General features: G+C 39.5%; 2 protein-coding genes across 2 annotated transcripts; one reads left to right on the top strand and one right to left on the bottom strand.

Moving 5' to 3' along the window:
- The first annotated feature begins 2,948 nt into the window (after nucleotides 1-2,948).
- LOC149812254 (calmodulin-binding protein 25-like) lies at nucleotides 2,949-3,305 on the top strand. Its single transcript, XM_089993013.1, has one exon. The coding sequence runs from the start codon at nucleotides 2,949-2,951 to the stop codon at nucleotides 3,303-3,305; it is 357 nt and encodes a 118-aa protein (XP_089849139.1).
- A 10,014-nt stretch (nucleotides 3,306-13,319) lies between these two features.
- LOC149812255 (RING-H2 finger protein ATL52-like) lies at nucleotides 13,320-15,186 on the bottom strand. The gene has a single exon (XM_089993614.1). The coding sequence runs from the start codon at nucleotides 15,095-15,097 to the stop codon at nucleotides 13,904-13,906; it is 1,194 nt and encodes a 397-aa protein (XP_089849740.1). The 5' UTR covers nucleotides 15,098-15,186; the 3' UTR covers nucleotides 13,320-13,903.
- Between the last annotated feature and the right edge of the window lie 4,948 nt (nucleotides 15,187-20,134).

Raw genomic sequence — 20,134 nt, forward strand, 5'->3', positions numbered from 1 at the left:
AGTATTTAGCATAAGATAAACTTCATGAAAATTCGTCCAGATAAATAAGACAAAGATGAGTGACATGCTACAAAATTTGTCATTACACCAAATGAGCATTTTGGTTGAAATTATCAGCTAGATAACTGATAATCAACAGAGTAAAGAAGAATTTTACATAGACCAGATGATTTAATACATATTAGCTATGGATTTATGAAAGATGCAATCAACTACCCACAGCATCCAACCTTGGATTTGTTAAAATAACAAGAAAAGAAGAGCAAAAAAAAAAAGCTATCCCATCAAATAAATTAACACTAAACTCCCTTGATGGACGAAATTGTTTATTCAGCACAAGACATAGGTTCTGTAAATCAAAGACTGTATGTGGTAATATCCCATATCAAGCATAGCCTTGTCAACTTGAGACTCAAGGGTTTTCATGCCACACTTGGTCCAAAATATTCTCATTGATATCAATACAGCTATCAACTTTTGTCCCTTTACAGTCCTTTTCATCTAGCATGCAATTAAAGGATGTGAACCACCAAAAAAAGGCTCTACACATTTTCTGATTGATATGATTAACAGCATCATGAACATCCCCATTGTGGTTCAACTGCCTAATACCTAACTTGCACTGTGCGGGGTTCAGTAATTCTAAACCAAGCACTTTTCCATGCGTCAAAATGTTGAGAATATCTGAATAGTTTCAAGCCAGTCTTCTGTATTAATGCATGTATTCTCTGTTCAGTCTCCTTACATTACTGAAAATCAGTTTTCCCTACTCTGCGTGCATTCTCACATTGTCAGTCAGGCACTACCTGATTCCTTATATCAAACTGTTATTTGGATGCATGCAGACATCTAGTTATTTTCATCTCTATCTTTGGCGCTAATTTGAAATTACTATAAGTTGGTTCATACTTTATTCTGTATAATGGACACAAGCAAATTAAACAGGTTGTCAATCATTGTAATACCAAAAAAAAGAATAAAAATAGCGCATACTACTTTACGAGACAACCACCGTTTTGTTCTGTAACTTAAACTAATGAAGAAAGAACCATGTTTTCATGTGAATAGGAGAGGAAGACAAAACATCTCATTAGTTTCTTGACTGAGATGAGATACTGCTTCCATGGTTCCTTAATCTTCTACCTCCTGTTATCAATGATTCAACCTCACTGCATGGACAAAGTTACTTTCTAGTAAATCCAATTAAATGACTTTGGAAGCAACAATATCTCAAAAAATACATCATCGGCAAAATCGACACTCATGGTCAACAATTTTAGTCATGAGTGTGGATTAGCTGCATGACTAAACGGCTAACTATATGTCGCAAAAGCTTGAAAATACAGGAAACAGTGAAATATTAGATTTTTCTGATAATAAATGAATGCTCGAAGATGAAGAAGACGGGTATAGTTTTTCAGAAAAAATTGACTTCACATATTGCTATTATATGGAAAAATTGGGTGTGGTCATTTTTTATTGATAGCTAGGCTACCCCATAAAAGGTACAGAAGCAGCAACATCTACCAGCACATCTAAAATGTTCCCAGTCTTGGTAGTTGAGTCAAAGCTGTTCCAATTTTAATATCTATAATCCAAAGTGCATGGTTACTCAACTCATGGTATACAATACACCCAGAGGTGCTAGATCATAAAAGCTCCTGAAAGGCATCTTGATCATTTCGAAAAGTTAGAAGAAAAATATAAATATATGATCTGTTGAAGATTTTTAAATATCTTACCTTTGGAAGAAAAGAACTTGACAACACGGCAATGAAGTTATAATGTTACATCTCAAGGACTACAGTTGCTATTATTTCCCATGAGAAAACTCACAAATCTTGAGATGAATTCTTTTTAGAGACCATGTCAAACCCCAAAACTTCAGGTGAATTTTAGTGTTTCCCAGTTGACCAAGAATGCTCCTAAAGTAAATGGCGCATGGAGAATAAATATATATTATACATAACTAGGAAGCTGATCAGTTTCGTAGCAGAAAATAATGGCATATCTTCGCATGCCATATACAACTAATTTGACCCACTCAATCAAGAAGACTTCAAATAGTAATTTACAAAATTTGAAAAAAAGTAATAGAATCTCATTGTCCCGGGCCGATCTTTCGGAATGGGGCATGGGCAGATGGGCAGTGCAGAGCTCTACTAAGTGGAAAATGCATCGAGTGTAGGAACGCGTGGTATGTGTTTGCTTGATCGGTGATATGCGGTGGTAACATGACATGCGATAGGCATCAATATCATTGTTAGTGCATCGTTGTGTGGCAGCACAGCCGTGGAGCATTGTTCAGTTAAGCAATGTCAGCGGATCAGAGGATGTTGCCTTTGAAAATTTGATTAAGGACCTCTCGGCTTGCAAGATGTTTCCACGCGTAGCGGTTGGATGTACACTACAAGAAAAATCCTAATTAGCGACGACAATTTGCGACAGATTTTTTCCGTCGGAAATTAGCGACGGATTAGCGAGAGAAAACTATTTGTCGCTAACATTCAAAATATTTACAAATTAGCGACGAAAATATCTCCCTCGCTAAATCCGTCGCTAATTAGTGATAGATTAGCGACAATATTTTTTTGTCGCCAAAACACTACAAAAAAATTCTAATTAGTGATGAAATTAGCGAGAGAATTTTTTCGTCGCTAATTAGTGACAGATTAGGAACGAAAAAATTCCCTCGTTAATTTCGTTGTTAATTTTCGATTTAAACCGTCTCACCCGAGGCGCGAAATTTTCCATCCCCCTGTTCGAAAGTTTCCCTCTCTCCGTTTTTCCCTCCCCCCATTCGAACTCTGAACTGCGGTCTACTTATCAGGAAGGAAGCATAGGTGCATTGGTTCTCCAATCGCTAATTTAACTAAATTTTGAGATTTTTTTTGAAACTCTGGCTGTGAAGTTTCTAATGGGAAAGGAAAGGAAGAGAGAAGAAATCAATGGCGTCCCAAAACTGCTCAAGCCTCGACACGTGGGCCTTCCGGCCTTCGCTAACCGTCGATTCATGGTTCTCGGAGGCATTCATGAGCCGTGAGACCGACGCCCTCACTCGGGCGCTCCAGCTTGAAATCTGCAACTCTGACTCCCTCGCCTCCCTTCCCAAGCCGAACACCCTCACCACCACGAGTGCCACCAGCTCCGAGACGGACGACCCCCTCCTCCCTCTCGCTCGCCAGACCACCGTCACCCCTCTGCCCACCGGACGGATCTCCAAGAGGAAGTCTCGGGCATCAAAGAAGACGCCGATGACGTTCATCAACGCTGACCCTGCCAATTTTCGCCAGATGGTTCTCTAGCCATCAACACGAAGCTTGTCGGTCTCCTTCCAGGGGGAGTCGTTCTCCCTCCCGATCGGTTCCCGCGAGAGGCCGCCTGCGGCTGGCCGCGTCCCTTCTCCCGCTGTGACTGGCTCACTGCGAAAGAGCATCCCAATGCCAGAACGCGCCGATTCTGTGAAAAAAAAATTGCTCCTTGTCGGAGAACGCGCCAGTAGAGAGCAATTTTTTTTTTTTAAAATTTAACGACGGATTAGCGACCGATATTATCCATCGCTAATTTAAAATAGCGAAGGACTCACGATGGATCATGTCCATCGCTAATCCGTTGCAAATTAGCGACGAAAGTAGCAGCAAATAAGTTCTGGCACTACTTAGCATCGAAAAAATCGCAATGAAAGTTATCTGTCGCTAATCCGATGCTAATCCATCGCTAAATAATTTAGCGATGGATTTAGGTCATCGCTAATCCATAGGTTTCTTGTAGTGGCACGGGGGTGCGTGTGGGTTAGGGCTAGTTCTCTCAGAAATCACCTTAGGTGGTTCCAACCAAGTACGGTGACTCGGAGCTAGGAGAGTGAATGTTTAGGCACAAGCGAATGAGTCTGGGTGGTGCTCTTTGCTATGGTGTTCAATCATCAACTGGTCTTCGGACTGAGGGGCACAAGGCCTTGCTCCTTCAGTGACGAGGTTTTGCTATGTCATGCTCATGGAGTCGCAATACGCTCCATGGCACGCAAGGCTAAGGCAAAGTTTGTGCCTCTTTCAGAAGTGATAGCTGGTATGGGACAACTATGCACTAAGCGGCATGGACTACATGAAATACGTATTTGGAAATGCGCTTGATCAGCTTTCACTAAGCAGCTGCGTACGAGGTGGTGTGCAGGGCCAATGAATATGATCCAGCACATGGAAATGTGCTGGGATAACCTTTGGTCGTTAAGCTGTCCAGCTTGGCGCGTCACGGGTTTGCAAAGTATTCTATGCCCATGACAGAGCGATAGATAGTCTTGCGGCAGTAATCAAAGACCATCACGCCCTACTGGCTTATCGAAAAAAGTAAGCCCGTGACAAATTGACATCAGAGCAGAAAGATTTACGGAGACCTTGTTCTTCATTGTGTGCGACATTGTAGAGGACAACGATGGTTTATCTTGGTTACATAATTTTGCCCAGCTGAAGTGTGGTTGTTCGAGCACAAAAGTAAGATATTGGCAAGATGGTATGAGACATCTTGTCGATGAAAAACAGAAGTGTAAGGTTGTTGTTCAGTTGGCTAAGGGAACACAGATATGTCAAAAGATTCCTACCAATTGTGCGTTAAGCTCATAGGTGGAGCGTGACGTTTGCCTTGTGTATGCAAAGAATACACGTTGGATTCAGCTGGATGAATTTTCACCTTTGGGTATGAGAGACTCAATTAAACTTCTAGATTCTCTCCCAACATTGTGGGTTAGCGGAGTGCCCACGTTGAGCAAAAGGCTCATTATTTTGGTCCCTTGAGTTGGCAGATCTTCAATGAATTGCGTATGTAAAAAAAGTTGTTGTTCGTGGCTCGTTGATTCTTACAAGAATGTTTTGCTGACTCTGAGAGAGAGTATAGTGTGTTGACTTCGAGAGTGGAGTTTAGTGTTAGGAAAAATTGCTTTTGTAAGGATGAGTGCCCAAGAAGACACTTTGGAGGACCGCATTGGGGTGATACATAAGCAGGCATCCCTCACTTGAGGACTAGTTTGGACCATTGAAAAACCGCAAGTTGGTGCTTAAGGGAGTTGATATCTTTGTGGCACACATAGGTGGTCATCTTTCTCTGCGATGACCACGAAGGGCTTGGACTTGCCCTTGTTAGGGTTGAAAGGCACCCCAGCCATGAGCATCAAGACGACAAGTTTGTCGTGCGGGCGAGGATGACCCGTTTGTGTTTGAGATTGCACTAGGATCTCGCGAGCAGAGAATGCTCGATGTTGATAAAACAGAAGATCGTTGTCTAAGTGATCGGAGATGCGTTAAAGGTATGAGACTTGGCGTGTGAAAGGTTGCAGTGATGGTTGATGCAAACCAGAACAAGTTGAGTAGGCTGAAGAAAAATATTGAACTACAAATAAGTACAAAGGGAAACTGACATATCAGTGAAGATTGTGTTCTTACCTACACCAGCATTGAAAAGGACGACAATGGTTTTGGGTGAGAGAATGTCTCGGTTGATCTTTTGGAATGGGGCATGTGCAGTGTGGAGCTCTACTAAGTGAAAAATGCATCGAGTATAGGAACGTGCAGTATGCGTTCGCTTGATCGGTGACGTACGATGGTAGAATGGCATGCAATAGGCATCAATATCGTCGTTAGTACATCGTTGTGTGACGGCATAGACTTGGAGCATTGTTCTATTAAGCAGTGTCAGCGGATCATAAGATGTTGCCTTTGAAAATTTGGTTAAGGACCTCTCCACTTGCAAGATGTTCCCACGTGTAGCAGTTGGACCCACGGGGGTGTGTGTGGGTTAAGACTAATTCCTCCAGGAATCACCTTAGGTTATTCCAACCAAGTATGGTGACTCAGGGCTAAGCGAGTGAATGCCTAGGCTCCGACGAATGAGTCTGGGTGATGCTCTTCGCTATGGTGTTCAATCATCAACTGGTCTTTGGGCTGGAGGTCGCAAAACCTTGTTCCTTGAGTGGCGAGGTTTTGCTATGTCTTGCACATGGAGTTGCAATACGCTCTATGGCATGCAAGGCTAATGCAAAGTTTGTGCCTTTTTTGAAAGTGATAGCTGGTATAAGACAACTATGCACTAAGTGGCATGGACTGCACATTTGAAAATGAGCTTGATCAGCTTTCACTAGGCAGTTGCGCACGGGGTGGTGCACAGGGTCAATGAATATGGTTCAACACATGAAAAGGTATTGGGATGCGGCCTTTGGTCGTTAAGCTGGTCAGCTTGGGCAGCTTGGTGTGTTGTGGGTTTGCAAAACATTCTATGCTCATGACAGAGCGATAGATAAGCTTGCGGCGGTAAGGAAGGACCATCGCGCCGAACTGGCTTATAAAAAAAAGTAAACTCGTGACACTCGTAACCAAGCTACTATTTCAAAATATCACTTGTATGTTTTTTATGACTAAGAACCCTCACAGAGAACCGGGTCACTTAATGGGCTTGCCTTCCTGTGAGGTAAACCCGGGATAGGGTCATTGACACCCATGCCCTTGCAGAGCCCACCAAGGATAAGGCACCCGCCTACCCAATGGGAGTCCAACCTGGGACAAAGGGGTCAGCACCTTATCCCCAGGCCCGCTGTCACTCAAGCGAAAAATATCACCTATATGTTAAAACAAACACCTGATTCCTATATGAGGAAAGGAGGAAGAAGACATTGAGGGGCTCCGAAAGCCCCAATGTTCATTTTTTGGCAGAGCGGCAGAGCTCATGAATCACCGGATCCTGTGAGATTCTGAATTTGTTTTCGATTTATGGCACAGCTCATGAATCACAAGAAAGCCCCAATGTCTTTTTATTTATTTATTTATGGCACCCATGTTCATATCCGTTTTGTTGGTTCATATGCGTTTTGTTTTTGTTTGTTTGTTCAAGTTTGTTTTCTCCTCTCTTTGATTTTCTGCTCTCCTTGGTGATTTGCATACCAAGTCCTAAATCTTTCATCCATTTGAGGTCATTGTGCTTCATAACATGTTTTGCAAGTTCCACAAATTTGATGATCTAATCTTTCTGAGGGTTTCTTATCCCATTGTTGTCCACATTCAATCATATGCTTGCTGTATGTTTGTTCACCTTTTTTGGTTTTCTTCACAACTGTTTGCTTTTGCTGTTTGTATAATGACCTCTCGATATAATGAAAATTGTGTAGTTGATTGATTTTTTTATTTTTTGAAAGACAAGCTGGGGTTAGTCAGTTGAGCCCCATGTGGCAGAGGGATTCGAACCCGGGCCTTCAGGCACAGGACCCCGCTTACCACATGGGATACCACCTCAGTGGTGTGTAGTTGATCGTTGCTTTCATGAGTTGTAGTTCTGCCTAGATCATCAAATCTTACAAAGAGGCATGAGTCAAAACTCGCTGACTGTTCTGCGATCAATCTTTTCTTGTATGATATAAAGGTGCTGACCTATATGAATTGAAAAAGATGCCTTCACTAGTGGTTATTCTTTCACAGCCCTTCTTATATCAGGTTCTTTGATCCTGTCAACATGCAGGCAAGCTGCATATATTCATATGTTGATGCAGATTGTGCCTCTACTGTTGACTAAATTTTATTGTTTGTCTTAAGCATTTGAACTTGTTAACAAAAGTTAAATAATGGAGTGAGTCATAGTTCCTTTCTTTTAGGGTTTCTAGCTGCACCTGTTCTCTTCTCCCTCATTGCCATTTGCCACCTTTGTCCATCGATTCACCACCGGCCCATCGCAATCGATGCCTCCCCATTTGGCCTTTCTGGGTTAAATATCTTGGGTTAAAGCACTTTCTTTCAAACCCTTTCAATATTTTTAGCCTTCCAAACCCAAAAAAAAAGTTCTTTCTTGGTTAAATATCTTGGGTTAAAGCACTTTCTTGCAAACTCTTTCAATATTTTTAGCCTTCCAAACCCCCCAAAAAAAGGACTTTTCGGTCTGGTCCCCTATCCAAACCGACTCTAAATCTGGGATCGGTTTGAACCGGATTCCACCGGTTCCTAAGGGTGAGGTCCGACCCCAATTCTACGATTAGAGCTCGGTCCACTGAGCTTTAAGTGTGGCCCGGTCCAGAGATGGCCCAGCCCGTCTACTAACGGCCCGGTTCTTAATGGGCTCCGGTTTGAACAGCAGCCATGGCCTGGCCTATTGGGCCAAGCGACCAATGCGAAGCGGGATGGGTCAGGACTGGTTCAGACCACATCTATTTGTAAAATAGTAATAAATAACAAGTTCCCATGTACCCAACTAATTATCTTTTTAGTTTCTATAAAATTAATGAAACTAATTAATTAGTTGAATAGTAATAGTTACCAAGTTACTATGCAATAGTTAATTTTAAAAAAAATTAATAAATAACTCAGGCCCATCGTATATAATGGGCTGAGTTTTGGACGGGTACTTAAACAGCCCGGGCCTAAAATCTTGTTCCAAACCTGGTCCATGACGGGCCGGTTCTGCTTGGCCCATCGGGCTGCCCGGCCCGTTGCCCACCCCTACACACACCCGTGTACCAGCACAGTTTGATCGGGTGCCTTCATCTCAGCACCCTCACAACCACCCTGCTGGCTTCCTGGGACAACCCGCGGTGGTTACCCAATCAAAATTTTGAGCAGTCCATCTTTGCACTGCACTTGGACTAATTAAACATAATTGTTCCCTACAGTGAGACAAATATTGGTTGTATTTTGAAAAAAAAATTGAAAGAAATTACCTATATGTAGAAACTAGACTTTCTATTTTTAATTTATTTTTTATTAATTTAGTTTTTAATTTTTTAATTCCTTTTTTTGCCCAAAAAACAGATTTATAAAAAATTTCAAAATCTCACAAGATTTTGACTGCCGATACTTATCTAAAGAAACCGTTTAGCACTTCCCTATTAAACCCAAACCAAGTGGACCTTTTTCCAATCAATGACCATGAGTTAAGATGCTATGTTTGCGTGCCACAATAAAGGTTAGTTTCCGCAGAAATGTATGGATACCGCACTTCTCTGCAAAGTGGACCAGATCCAATGATCCGGCCCAGAGTACTTTACGAAATACTCGGGCCATACAAAACATAGAAAATCGCTGTGCATGTAGCGACGAATGCTTTGTAAAGTACTCTAGCCCAATCACTTAACCACTCTGCGAAAAACCTCACCGCTGCACTGCAAACACGGGGTTGCTTTTCTTATGAAAAGCGGCCTAAAAATCACCGTCAGCACGTGGGGTCAGACTTGCTTTCCACGGAAAGGCATCCCACCGTGCCTTTCCCTTGCTACGCAAACAAACCCAGGTGCAAATGTGTCGTACAACTTTCTGATCCCTAATAGTAGTAGTTGTTAGTAGTTTATACTTTATAGTGACGGCTTTATGTTGCTTTGCTAACAAAAAATGGGCAATTAGTCCAATATCATCCTACTTTACTCAACTTAGTAAGTACAAATTGTAAATGGAATATTACAAGTTTGTCTCATGTTTTTTCAGTGCTTGGTAGAATACATGGCTAATTTTGTGTCATGCAGTTTTCATAAGAAATTGCTCAGCTGACGTCTCTTTTCCTCCATTTCTCAACATGGATGAAACGATCATCCAAGTATCATGGTGGGAAGGCATCGTGCATGCACAAATGGGCCCCCGTTTTTCCTACCTCCATCCTTTAACTGTGTAAATCCCTTCAATACCTCCCCTCCTATGAAAGAACTTTCATAGAAAGGCTGACAATGGCAACAGGTTTTATAAATCTATGCCCCTTCCCATGAAAGACCTTTCCCTTTCATGGGAATGAAATGAAAAGGCCCCAAGTTACCATGCTCCTCACATCTTTCTTCCTCTCATCCCATTTAGTCAATAATTGCATTAAACAGAGATTCTTTCATCATATCAAGGTTTAAAATACCAATCAAAGGCATTCATTTGATTCTTGCAGGTGTCGATCTAGGCTCTGGTTAAGGCTTGTCCCGATTTCTAAATGGAACCATACTTTTCTTTCAACAAAAAGTTCAAATGAAGCTAGGAGTTCCAAAATTTAGTTTTCATTCCAATCAATCTGATAACTTAAAAAGGTAAATGCGCATTTTGTTGTTTTTGCAAATGAAAGTACGGTTTCAAAAAGGTGGCTTTAAGATATTTGGACAGCGATGCTAACTGATCATTCTTCCTTTTTACTCTAACAGTAGTTGGTGGTGACGATCATGACATAGTAGTTGAATTGTTGATCCTGTTGGTTGGCTAGAAACTTTCAGGTATTGGACTGATTCTAACAAGCATCTTACAATTACAAAAGTTGCCAATCATATCAGTTTCTAAGCTGATTATTTCTAGTTGCTGAAGAAAGAGGTGAGCATGACAAGTTAACTAGGATGCTTCTCTCTCTCAAAAAAAAAAGAGTTAACCAGGATGCAGCATTATCCAATATGCTAGATCAAATAATTGAATGGGGAAATTATAAGATTTTGTAAAGAAGATTATTTATTTCTTGGCTTAAGCCTAATGCATAACAGAATATAGTAGTTGTACTCATATGCCAGAGGAGAACAGCTACACGATATAGTCAATTTAGATATTGAAATTCTACCAAACCCAATATTATGATTAAAAAACCAAGGGTTTTTTTTCATAATAGAAAAGTTTATTCTGTTCTGATGCCATTTACAGCAAGAAAATTCTTTTCTTCTTCAATAAAATTGTTTTAAAAGAGTTGCTGATACACAAATGCGTTTCAGCTTCTCACAGGTTATCACAGTTCTTGACTTTGAGAAGAAAATATAAGGTCTGGTTAGCTGATAATATGAAGGCAGAAGCAGCATACTAGGTCGTTATAGAGTTCACTAGTTCCAACCTTCTTTCCCCTACAGTCATTCATTTCTGCAAATAAAACAGATTCACCAGGATGCAGCGGCTTCTCATAGGCTAGACCAAGTAACTGAACGGGTAAAATATAAGTTGTAGAGAAGATTATTCTACTCTTTGTACTAAGCCTAATGTATAACAGAATGCACTAATTTTACACATGCATGGGAAAGCCATAACTGTAGTTAATGGAACAGTTGATGATTAGGGATGCCAGAGGAGAATAGCTACAAAATTTAGCACCTTTCAGACATTGAAATTCTACCAAATCTGATAGCTGATTAAAGGAACCAACAGAGAGCCACTTTTATGCATGATAGGGAATTTTATTCTGTTTTGACGCCATTTACAGAAAAAACAATCATTTCTTCTTTAATGGAATTGTTTTTTAAAAAAAGTTGCTGGCAATGCAAGAATCTTTTTGCTTTTCACCTTCTACAAGGGAGAAATTTCTCAAGTTCCAGAAGAAAAATACTAGGTCATTATGGACTTTGCTAGGTCCAAAATTTTTAGTTTCTCCCAGAGTATACCTTTTTCGGCTTTTGGTCTCAGATCAAGTGTAGTATTTGTTCCTATCAGTTTAAATTTTCTCTCACAGACATTCTTTAATCTGTTCTTATCAGTTTAAAATTTCTCCCACTTTCTTTTTTTCCTTAATAGCAATAGTGTTCTTATTGCCATAATAATTATATGCATTAGTGTTCTTATCATACTTGCATTGGTATTCGATACATCCTAGTGTATTGTGTGTCAAGCATACCCATACCAGATACCTGTAAGGAACTCATTTTGGAAACCATAAATAGAAGTATCAAATGTTTGAAAAACTAAATCCCAATTACTTTAGAAACTCATGCTATTAGGTTATAAATGACTATCAAACTCATTTTTATAAACATTTGTGTCCTTTCACAAAGATACTATTTCTGTTAAGACTTAAATATTATGACTTATAAAGGAATTCTTATACAGTGATGATTGATTAGATATGTATATTTAACTATTTCAATTTGTAATTTTTTTCATAAAAACATATACTTCTCTCTCTAAAAAAAAAAACAAAACAAAACTTGTACCAATATTATTTTCAAATGTAAGCTAGGGGACGGCTATGATGGGGCCGAAGCATCACAAATCTTTTATTACATGGAGCAAATTTACCATCCAACCATCATTTCAGATTCCATCATGGAAACACAGTGTTTTGTATAACCCCTGGACTTCTCAGTTGTAACATCTGCCAAATCCTTCTTTTGTAAGAGCATAATCTTGAGAAAAACATTTGAAATTTTTTAAGGTGAAATGCATATCACAGCTGTCTCAACTCCCAATCATGTCAACTAAGGAATATCAATGAAAGACAACATATGCATGGGAGTGTGTATGACAGGGTGTGTCTGTCTGTGCATGTCTGTGTGTATGACAGGGTGTGTCTGTCTGTGCATGTCTGTGTGTATGTGTGTGGTTGTTGTAATTAAAAACTTATAGCTCAGAATATGTAGGCACCTTTCTTTCAAATCATAGATAAATGCACAGTGCATACTGCATATCGATAAATAGCTAGTTAAGGAGTGATAGAGAGCTCAAGTTGAACTTCGGAGTTCTTCAACATTAATCTACATGCAGGTGGATTACCACATATGGTACCTAATTTGGTCAAACATGGCTACCTCTGCAAGTCATAAAGTGCTTCTGCAATAACAAGGGCACGTTTGCTTTCATCACAGGTGGGATGAGCAATCACAGCTTTGAAAGTTTAAGCTGCAAATTGTTGGTCACAAGGTCAGTCTTGTGACCAAGAATCACACAATTCAAGGGATGATCATCCTCAAGTGAGAATCACAATCACAGCTTGTGCTTTCTCATGTTTCGTTATCCTTGAGAAAGTGTTGTGATTGTGAGTTGCAATCATAGGATCTTGAGAAAATCCAAGTGCCCCAAAGATATGCCTAACATGCATTAATGAAAAATGGAACAAAAAATTCGCATGGATTATGGGAAGCATAGCTGCTAGGAGTGTCTTCTTGAGAAGATCATAATTCCAGATATAAAGAAACAGGAAAATTACAATCACAGGCAAAATATAGCCCTCTACCAATCCAAAGTTCATGGCTTTACCATCATCAGGAATTATAATTTACCATCACCAACAAGATAAGGTCCTCTACAAATCACAAAGTGCATGGATTTACCAGAATTGTGGTTAGAATCATGATTTGTTAATGTATTTATGCAAGGTCAAATATGAAGCTTTAGCAGTTAGAAACCACTACAGCTACAGGAAAACCAACATCTATGTCGTTGATCAAGTGGCATCATGTTGGAAAACTGCTCAAGTGAAATGTGCTCTGGGTAAGTTTAATTGAACCCAAAAATTTCTCATGCAGAATTGAAGAAAATGCAAAGCGGAGAACTTGTGCTTCTTTCTGATAAAAGCTTGTGAATGAAAAGTTCAAACACAATGCACAATACCAGAATTATAACCATAAAAATAGACTAATATGTATGCCATTTCATTCATGAACAAAATCTTCGTCTTTCTTCTTTATATAGTTTCTATTCAACCTTTGATACACTCGCCCAAACAAAGGCCTCATTCATCAAGCTCCTGAAGTTTATAAAGTTTGTAAAATCTATATCATTAAGGGAAAAAAGAAACCGCTAAAAGCTTACAGAATTTTTGTCTCTGAGAGGAAGAACTGAGGTATGTCCTGGCCACATCTGGAGAAGAAAAAAATTCCACCAATGGATAAAGATAGCTTCATGTCAGCCTCATGTCAACATGTCTCCTCTGCAGACATAGTCCCTTAGCAGTACTACCCCTATCCTTCAATTCTCCATGAGAAATTCAAACCACACAACTAAAAATCTTCGAGAAGTACCACCGAAAAACATATACTTATATGTAGATACTACTTTATACATGAACAAACTGTTGATTCTTTCTTTTGTATCTTATTTTCTGTTCAAACTTTTAGTTTGACGAAACAGGGGCCAGACAAGTTCGTCAAGCCCCTAAAGATTAGAAATTTTGTGAAGTATATGTGCAGAGGATTACTCCTCCATAAAGGAAAATAAAAACAGAGATTTTTGGCTCATAGAGGAAGAACAGAACTCCGGTTTCGCCCATGTTTGGAGAAGAAAAAATTTCCACCAATAGAGAAAGATCTTTTCATATTTAAAGGTCTCTTCTGCAGAGATAATCCCTTAGCAACATCACCCAAAACTTTTTGTTCGCCGGTATCTCCTCCATTCTCGAGGGCAACTCCTTTGAAGCTTGACAATTCCCCCGGATTTCGCTTCTCACAATCTGATGATCCTGTTGCCACCATTGATTCGCAGACAACCGACGAGAATTCGCGGGCAGAATTTGTTCCCAAACCTTTGGATACATGGATCCTAGCCAAGGAATTCATCGACAACGATCTTCTGATAGGCTGAAATTCAGTTGATGGTTCTTCCACCATAGCCCTGTCCGATCGATTACCGCTCGATTGGCCGGCAATTACACCAGAAGCATCAAGATCTCCGACCCTCTTCCGTTCTTCAACATCAAATTCTCCCAATTCAATTGCCACCGAACCCAAATTCCCATTCTGATCATCATCACTTCCCCTAACATCGCCCGATTCCTCGACACGGGTTCGGTCCACCACGGAAAGCCCGCCGCTATCGTCCTCCGCGGGCAGAGAACGAACATCGTTCGCCATGATCGGAGCTCGGCACAGCGGACAATTGACGTGAGTCCTCAACCACCTATCTATACACTGAATGTGGAAAGCGTGGCTACACTTGGGCAGAAGCCTGAGATCCTCACCTTCTTGGAACTCACTGAGACACACAGAACAATCCGTTCCTTCGATCAACCCCTCACCCCTCTTGAATTTACACACAGTAATAGAATTTATGAGCGATTCCTCAAGACCCACCGTGTTGATGTACCAAATATGGTTGATTGGGTCTTGGCCCTCAAGGAACTCATCCAGGGTAGCTGGGTTCTGCCTCATGGCTCTCCTGGACGAGTCCCTCCTGTGGAAGCACCTGATCAGGGTGACGTAGAAGCTCGCCAACAGAAAGGCTGTTGAAAGGAGAGCACTCATCCCAATAAGAGTGTTGGAGAAGACGCTGCGGTGAGGGAAAGCTGCTGGTGGTGGTGGTGATGCATATTGAAGAAAGGGTGATGTTGGTGGTACTGAAGGAGGAACGTGGCTGTAATTGTCTTCACACCCCACGATAATAGAAATGGTGTTATTGGCTACAATATAGTAATAGGAACGGTAGGTCTCCATGGTGAAATAGGATGAAGTATATGAAGATGGTGATGGAGAAAACTAGAGAAGGAAGGAAGAGAAGAGAGATGAAGCAAGTTTGAGGTTGATTGGGAGTGATAACTTGGGGTCGATCGAGAGGAGGGCTAATACCTGTCATCCTCGTAAGGCATGGAGAGAGAGAGAGAGAGAGAGAGAGAGAGAGAGAGAGGGCTGTGAAGTCAATGCAGACCTTTAGATATCTAAAGATCTTGCATGCTTTTCTGTGAAGTCAATGGGGAGTGCGGTCATGAATGAATGGTGCCTTCGTACCATATGACAAACGTTTTTTCGGGTAAAATCTTGTTTGTCAAAAACTCGCGAGAAATTGAAAATTTTTCATAAATCTTGCGTTTTTTTTGGGGTAAAATTTTGGCAATAAAAAATTAAATTTAAAATTAAATTTTATAAAAAAATATTAATAAAATTATTGAAAAATAAAAATACACAGTTTTTTCATGCCGTTTAAAATGTAAATAACGTGCTTAAATCACGGTATCTATGTTTTTTAATAAATCTCACGATATTTTGAAAATCTCAAGAGAAATTACCGTTTTAAACTTTCAGGCAATTTCTCAAGAATATTATCACAAGATTTTCATAAATCTCACGATATTTGTTACAGAGCTTCATACTTTCAATTTTTACGCATCCAATCTCAGCATTATTATTGTTTTTTCTTTCTTTGGTTGCAGTGAACCTTGGCAGGATGGGTAGGTTTGGTCACCCGCAGGGACGACTCGGACATGGGTGAGTCGGTTTAGGTTGAATCTTGACTAGGGTTGATGAGGACTTAAGGGTGTTTATGGCAAGGTTTTCAGAATGGAATGGAATTAATTAGTTTATCTGAATCGAATCTGTCCTTGGGAGGCGTTTGAATGCACGGGGAACAAGGTGTCCGTGGGATGCCATGGTGTGGGGCATCGAACAGGGATCCAGGGAGCTGCTATGTGCCATGGCCAAGTGCTATAGCCAATCACATGACAGCATTTCACGTGGGTTCTGCACTCTGTAACTGTGAGCCCCATGCAATGCTGTCATGTGACTTAACCTCTCCTTTGATCTCTACTCCTTATGCATCCATGCAAACATGGGACATGCGGCCACCCAGAACACCGCATCCCATGTGTCCATTCGGGTTGGGGAGTTCCACCCTCCCCTGGAACATGGAAGGATAAGACACCCTGGATACCTTTAAAAAAAAGTGTGAAGTCATTCTTGTGCAGGCTGTCCGCAGACAAGACAAGACATGGTGTCTTTGTTCATGGTTGTCCCAGAGTTTTTCTTTATGAAAAAAATAGATAATAAATTTATTTTCGGCAGTGGATAACATGAAAAAAAAGGAAAAAATCAATGCAATTAGACCGATTGCTCAAAAGAACTAAAGTTCCCTGAAAACCTCAGTGCTTATGACTAGGAACCCTCACCGAGAACCAGGCCACTTACCCGCGCATAGAATTACCTTCGGTGGCCTACCTTTGAAAGCTATGAACGCACCGGTGCACCAATGGGTTTTGATCCGGCACCTTTATCTCAATGCCCTCACAACGACCCTGTTGGCCATGCGGTTGACAACCACAATAGTAAAACCTAAGTTTTTTATACTGCTTATATAGAATTCTAAAATGCATAACATTAGTATCCAAACACACCCTCTAAAAGAATAATTTCATTAACCCATTTTTCTAGATAAGTAGGTGCACCAATGTTGTCAAAATCAGCTTTCGAGCCGTATTATTTTCAAAACAATTCAGAAAATGTTTCGAATCCCTATTATTTAATCAAATTGATTTAGTTCAAAAAATCATAAAAAATAAAAAAAGTTCAGAAAAAATTATCTAAAAAAAGGAAAAACAGAAATGAAGTAAATAATGACTTAGAGATTCAATCCAACTTTAAAATACATATTTGAAACTTAAAAGAAAATGTAATAGCAAACAAACATTATAATTATCATAAAATATAAAAATAAAAAAGAAAACTGATTCAGGCTGTTTTTCAATAAATCAGTGAAGTCACTGAAGAGCCAATTTGTTTCAATTTTAACAGCACTGAGTTGCACCTAAACAGCTCCTAAGGTTTGCATAACCCCTTACCTTATGTATCAACTAAAAAAAAAAAAAACTTAATGTGCTTGTTTCTCTCATATAAAATGAGACACTAAATGAGTTGAATCAATTTGAGTCGTCCAAGATTGAGATGGCACACCTTTATGTGTAAATTGATTCAAATTAAGTCTAGTATTTGACAAAAAAGGTATGCTCAAAGTAAAGAATTTGGTGACTTTTATTTTTGGACAAAGACGGGTCACCCTAGCATGGATTAATGGGCCTCAATTACTTCTTCTTCTTCTTATTCTTATTATTATTATTATTATTATTATTATTATTATTGAGGATGACTTTGATCCTACAATTTGGTCAAAACTCAAAAGAAAACGCGTTTACATTACTACCCTGCATGTTCTTTTCATCGTCTCATTGAAAGCATCACCACTAAAGCCATAAAATCTAGAGGTGCAGAGATGATGGGTAGGATCAGCAAGCTTGACTTATGCATTCATAATGAGATATCCCATATTGGGCAACTGGCCCGGCAGCTCGATGGGCTGGGTTTGGGCCATGATTTTAGGCCCGGGTCCATTAGGTACGAAGTCAAAACCTTGTCCGTTATATACATGGCTTGGGCTCGGGGTGCTGAATTATTTAATAATATAAAAATTTTAAAAATTAATTATTACATAGTAATTTGGATGACTATTATTATTTATCTAATTAATTGATGAGAACTTGCTATTTGTTAATTATTACTATTTACCTAATTAGTTACACTAATTATGAATTAGTTGCATGATAACTTGCTACTCTCTCATTAACCCATAATTTCAGTCAAGCATTTATGCATTTTAAGATTAGGTCAGGCCGGAGTGGGTTCCTCTTCAAACCCGGTCCCATTAAAAATAGGGCCAAAACCCAGCCCGTTAGTAAAACAGGCCAGTCTGATGCCCAATCCTAATTGTAGCTGATCAGCCCTAAGGCGAAATAGGCATCATTTCAAGCACATTTTCTTTTCATGTTTGGTTGCATTTAAATGCGATTTGGAATCTCATTCAAATGAGGGGAGAATGAAACTCATTTGCACAACTGACCCAACGTGTGATTTAAAATCTCGTGCAAATAAATCTCATTTGTACATGTGATTTGAAATCTCATGCAAATGAGAATGTGATTTGAAATCATATTTGAGGTGTTTGTTTTTGGTAATTCCAATCTTGAAAAGTGATTGTTGGTTATAAGTAAAAGATTCAAAGCAAAAACAGGAAAAAATGATCACAAATGCCAATAAAATCACTTTTTTTTATGTTTCACTGACCTTGAGAAAATGTAGAATCACTAGTATTTTTTTTATGTTTCATTAACTTTGAGAAATTATAATGATTGTGATTTACAATCACATGATCCAAAAATTAAGTGGCATTGTAAACATGCCCTTGAAGTTAATATATCTCATGTGATTCCAAACCTAAATCATATGACTTCTCATCACATTTGATTCCATCTCATGTGAGTGCAAATCACACAAGATGCAACCAAACATTCTGCTTTAGTTTAAGCTGGAAAAACTCTCCCATCACCCACTACACATTGGCGAGTACACCCAGCTTTGATGTTGCAACAAGGAGCACCTCACCAACTATGGAATTAACCATGGTTATTCCATATCAAGTGACAAATCACTATTGTCCCTAATCGAGAAGGTAGAGCGCTTGCATACACTTTTTTTTTATATTAGCGAGCTGGGGTTAGGCAGACCCCTACTAGTTTATATGATCATTGACATAAACCATAATCAAAATTTAGAAGGAAACCATGTTGGCATTTTCTGCATCAACATACACAGAAAGCATACCTGCAAGTGTATTTGCTGACGTCACAGAGTGTGCGTGCGGGTGCTCAGCGTTCTCCTCATCCGGTCGACATCCACGATGAGCCCAAGCCTTAGGTCGACGGTGAGCAGGACCCTATACCACGTAAACATGAATGTGAAATTTGGGTAGGCTATTGTCATGAATCTCTCATCATCTTCGTAGCGGCCAACCCTCTTATATAATGGGAAAAGAGGCAGTTACGTACATAACTCTCACCCACTATCTCCCCATTATGTGGTTCACTAATGTGGCCCATTAATGGTGTCAAATCGGGTCACCCAAGTGGGTTGGACTTAGATTCGTTATGTCCATTATTCTTTCACTTGACTCATTGATACCAAAAGTGCACTAAATCGAGGTTTAAACCATTATCTCGATTTAATTTTTCATGTGGGTTCACATGCTACCCTTTATCACAAGGATGAATCATATGAGTCATAGAGATGAACACTCATTTATGAAATGTCATATTCTCATGTATTGTACTATAATTTACCTCCAGTGCTTAAGCATGTTGAAATTACCTTTATGAATAGGTTGGTCTCTTACCTATTCTTCTTTTTGGTCCTTTAATATTATTATTTTGTTATTCTCTCTAACCCATATGAGAGATCCTTTGTACAAAATCAACAATTTACAAAGCCATAGATAATCAAATGTGATCACATAATGTATTATCATACATAAGAAGGAATAAAAAAGACCCATCCCCTTTACATGTTGGGAATACAATCCCCGTGCTAGCCCTTTAGTAAGAGGATCCAAAGTCATTTTCTTTGTCCCAATTGTATCAATACATACCACATGTTTCTCAGTCCTTTCATTAACAACAAAATATTTTAACTCCATGTATCGACACAACGTTGAGCTCTTGTTGTTATTTGAAAAAGACATGACTGCTTCATTATCACAAATGATTTTTAGTGGTCTCTCAATAAAGTTCACAATACCAAGACCTATAATGAAGCTTCTTATCCAAATGGCTTGAGATAAAACCTCGTATTAAATCAATAATTTTTGTCCCAATGGATTTCAGAAAATCCTTCATTGTTCTGCAATGAGAGATGACACCTCAAGTATTCTGAGCTACT

The sequence above is a fragment of the Nuphar pumila genome, chromosome 17, assembly GCF_984573655.1.
Source record: "Nuphar pumila chromosome 17, dmNupPumi1.hap1.1, whole genome shotgun sequence".
NCBI lineage: Eukaryota > Viridiplantae > Streptophyta > Magnoliopsida > Nymphaeales > Nymphaeaceae > Nuphar > Nuphar pumila.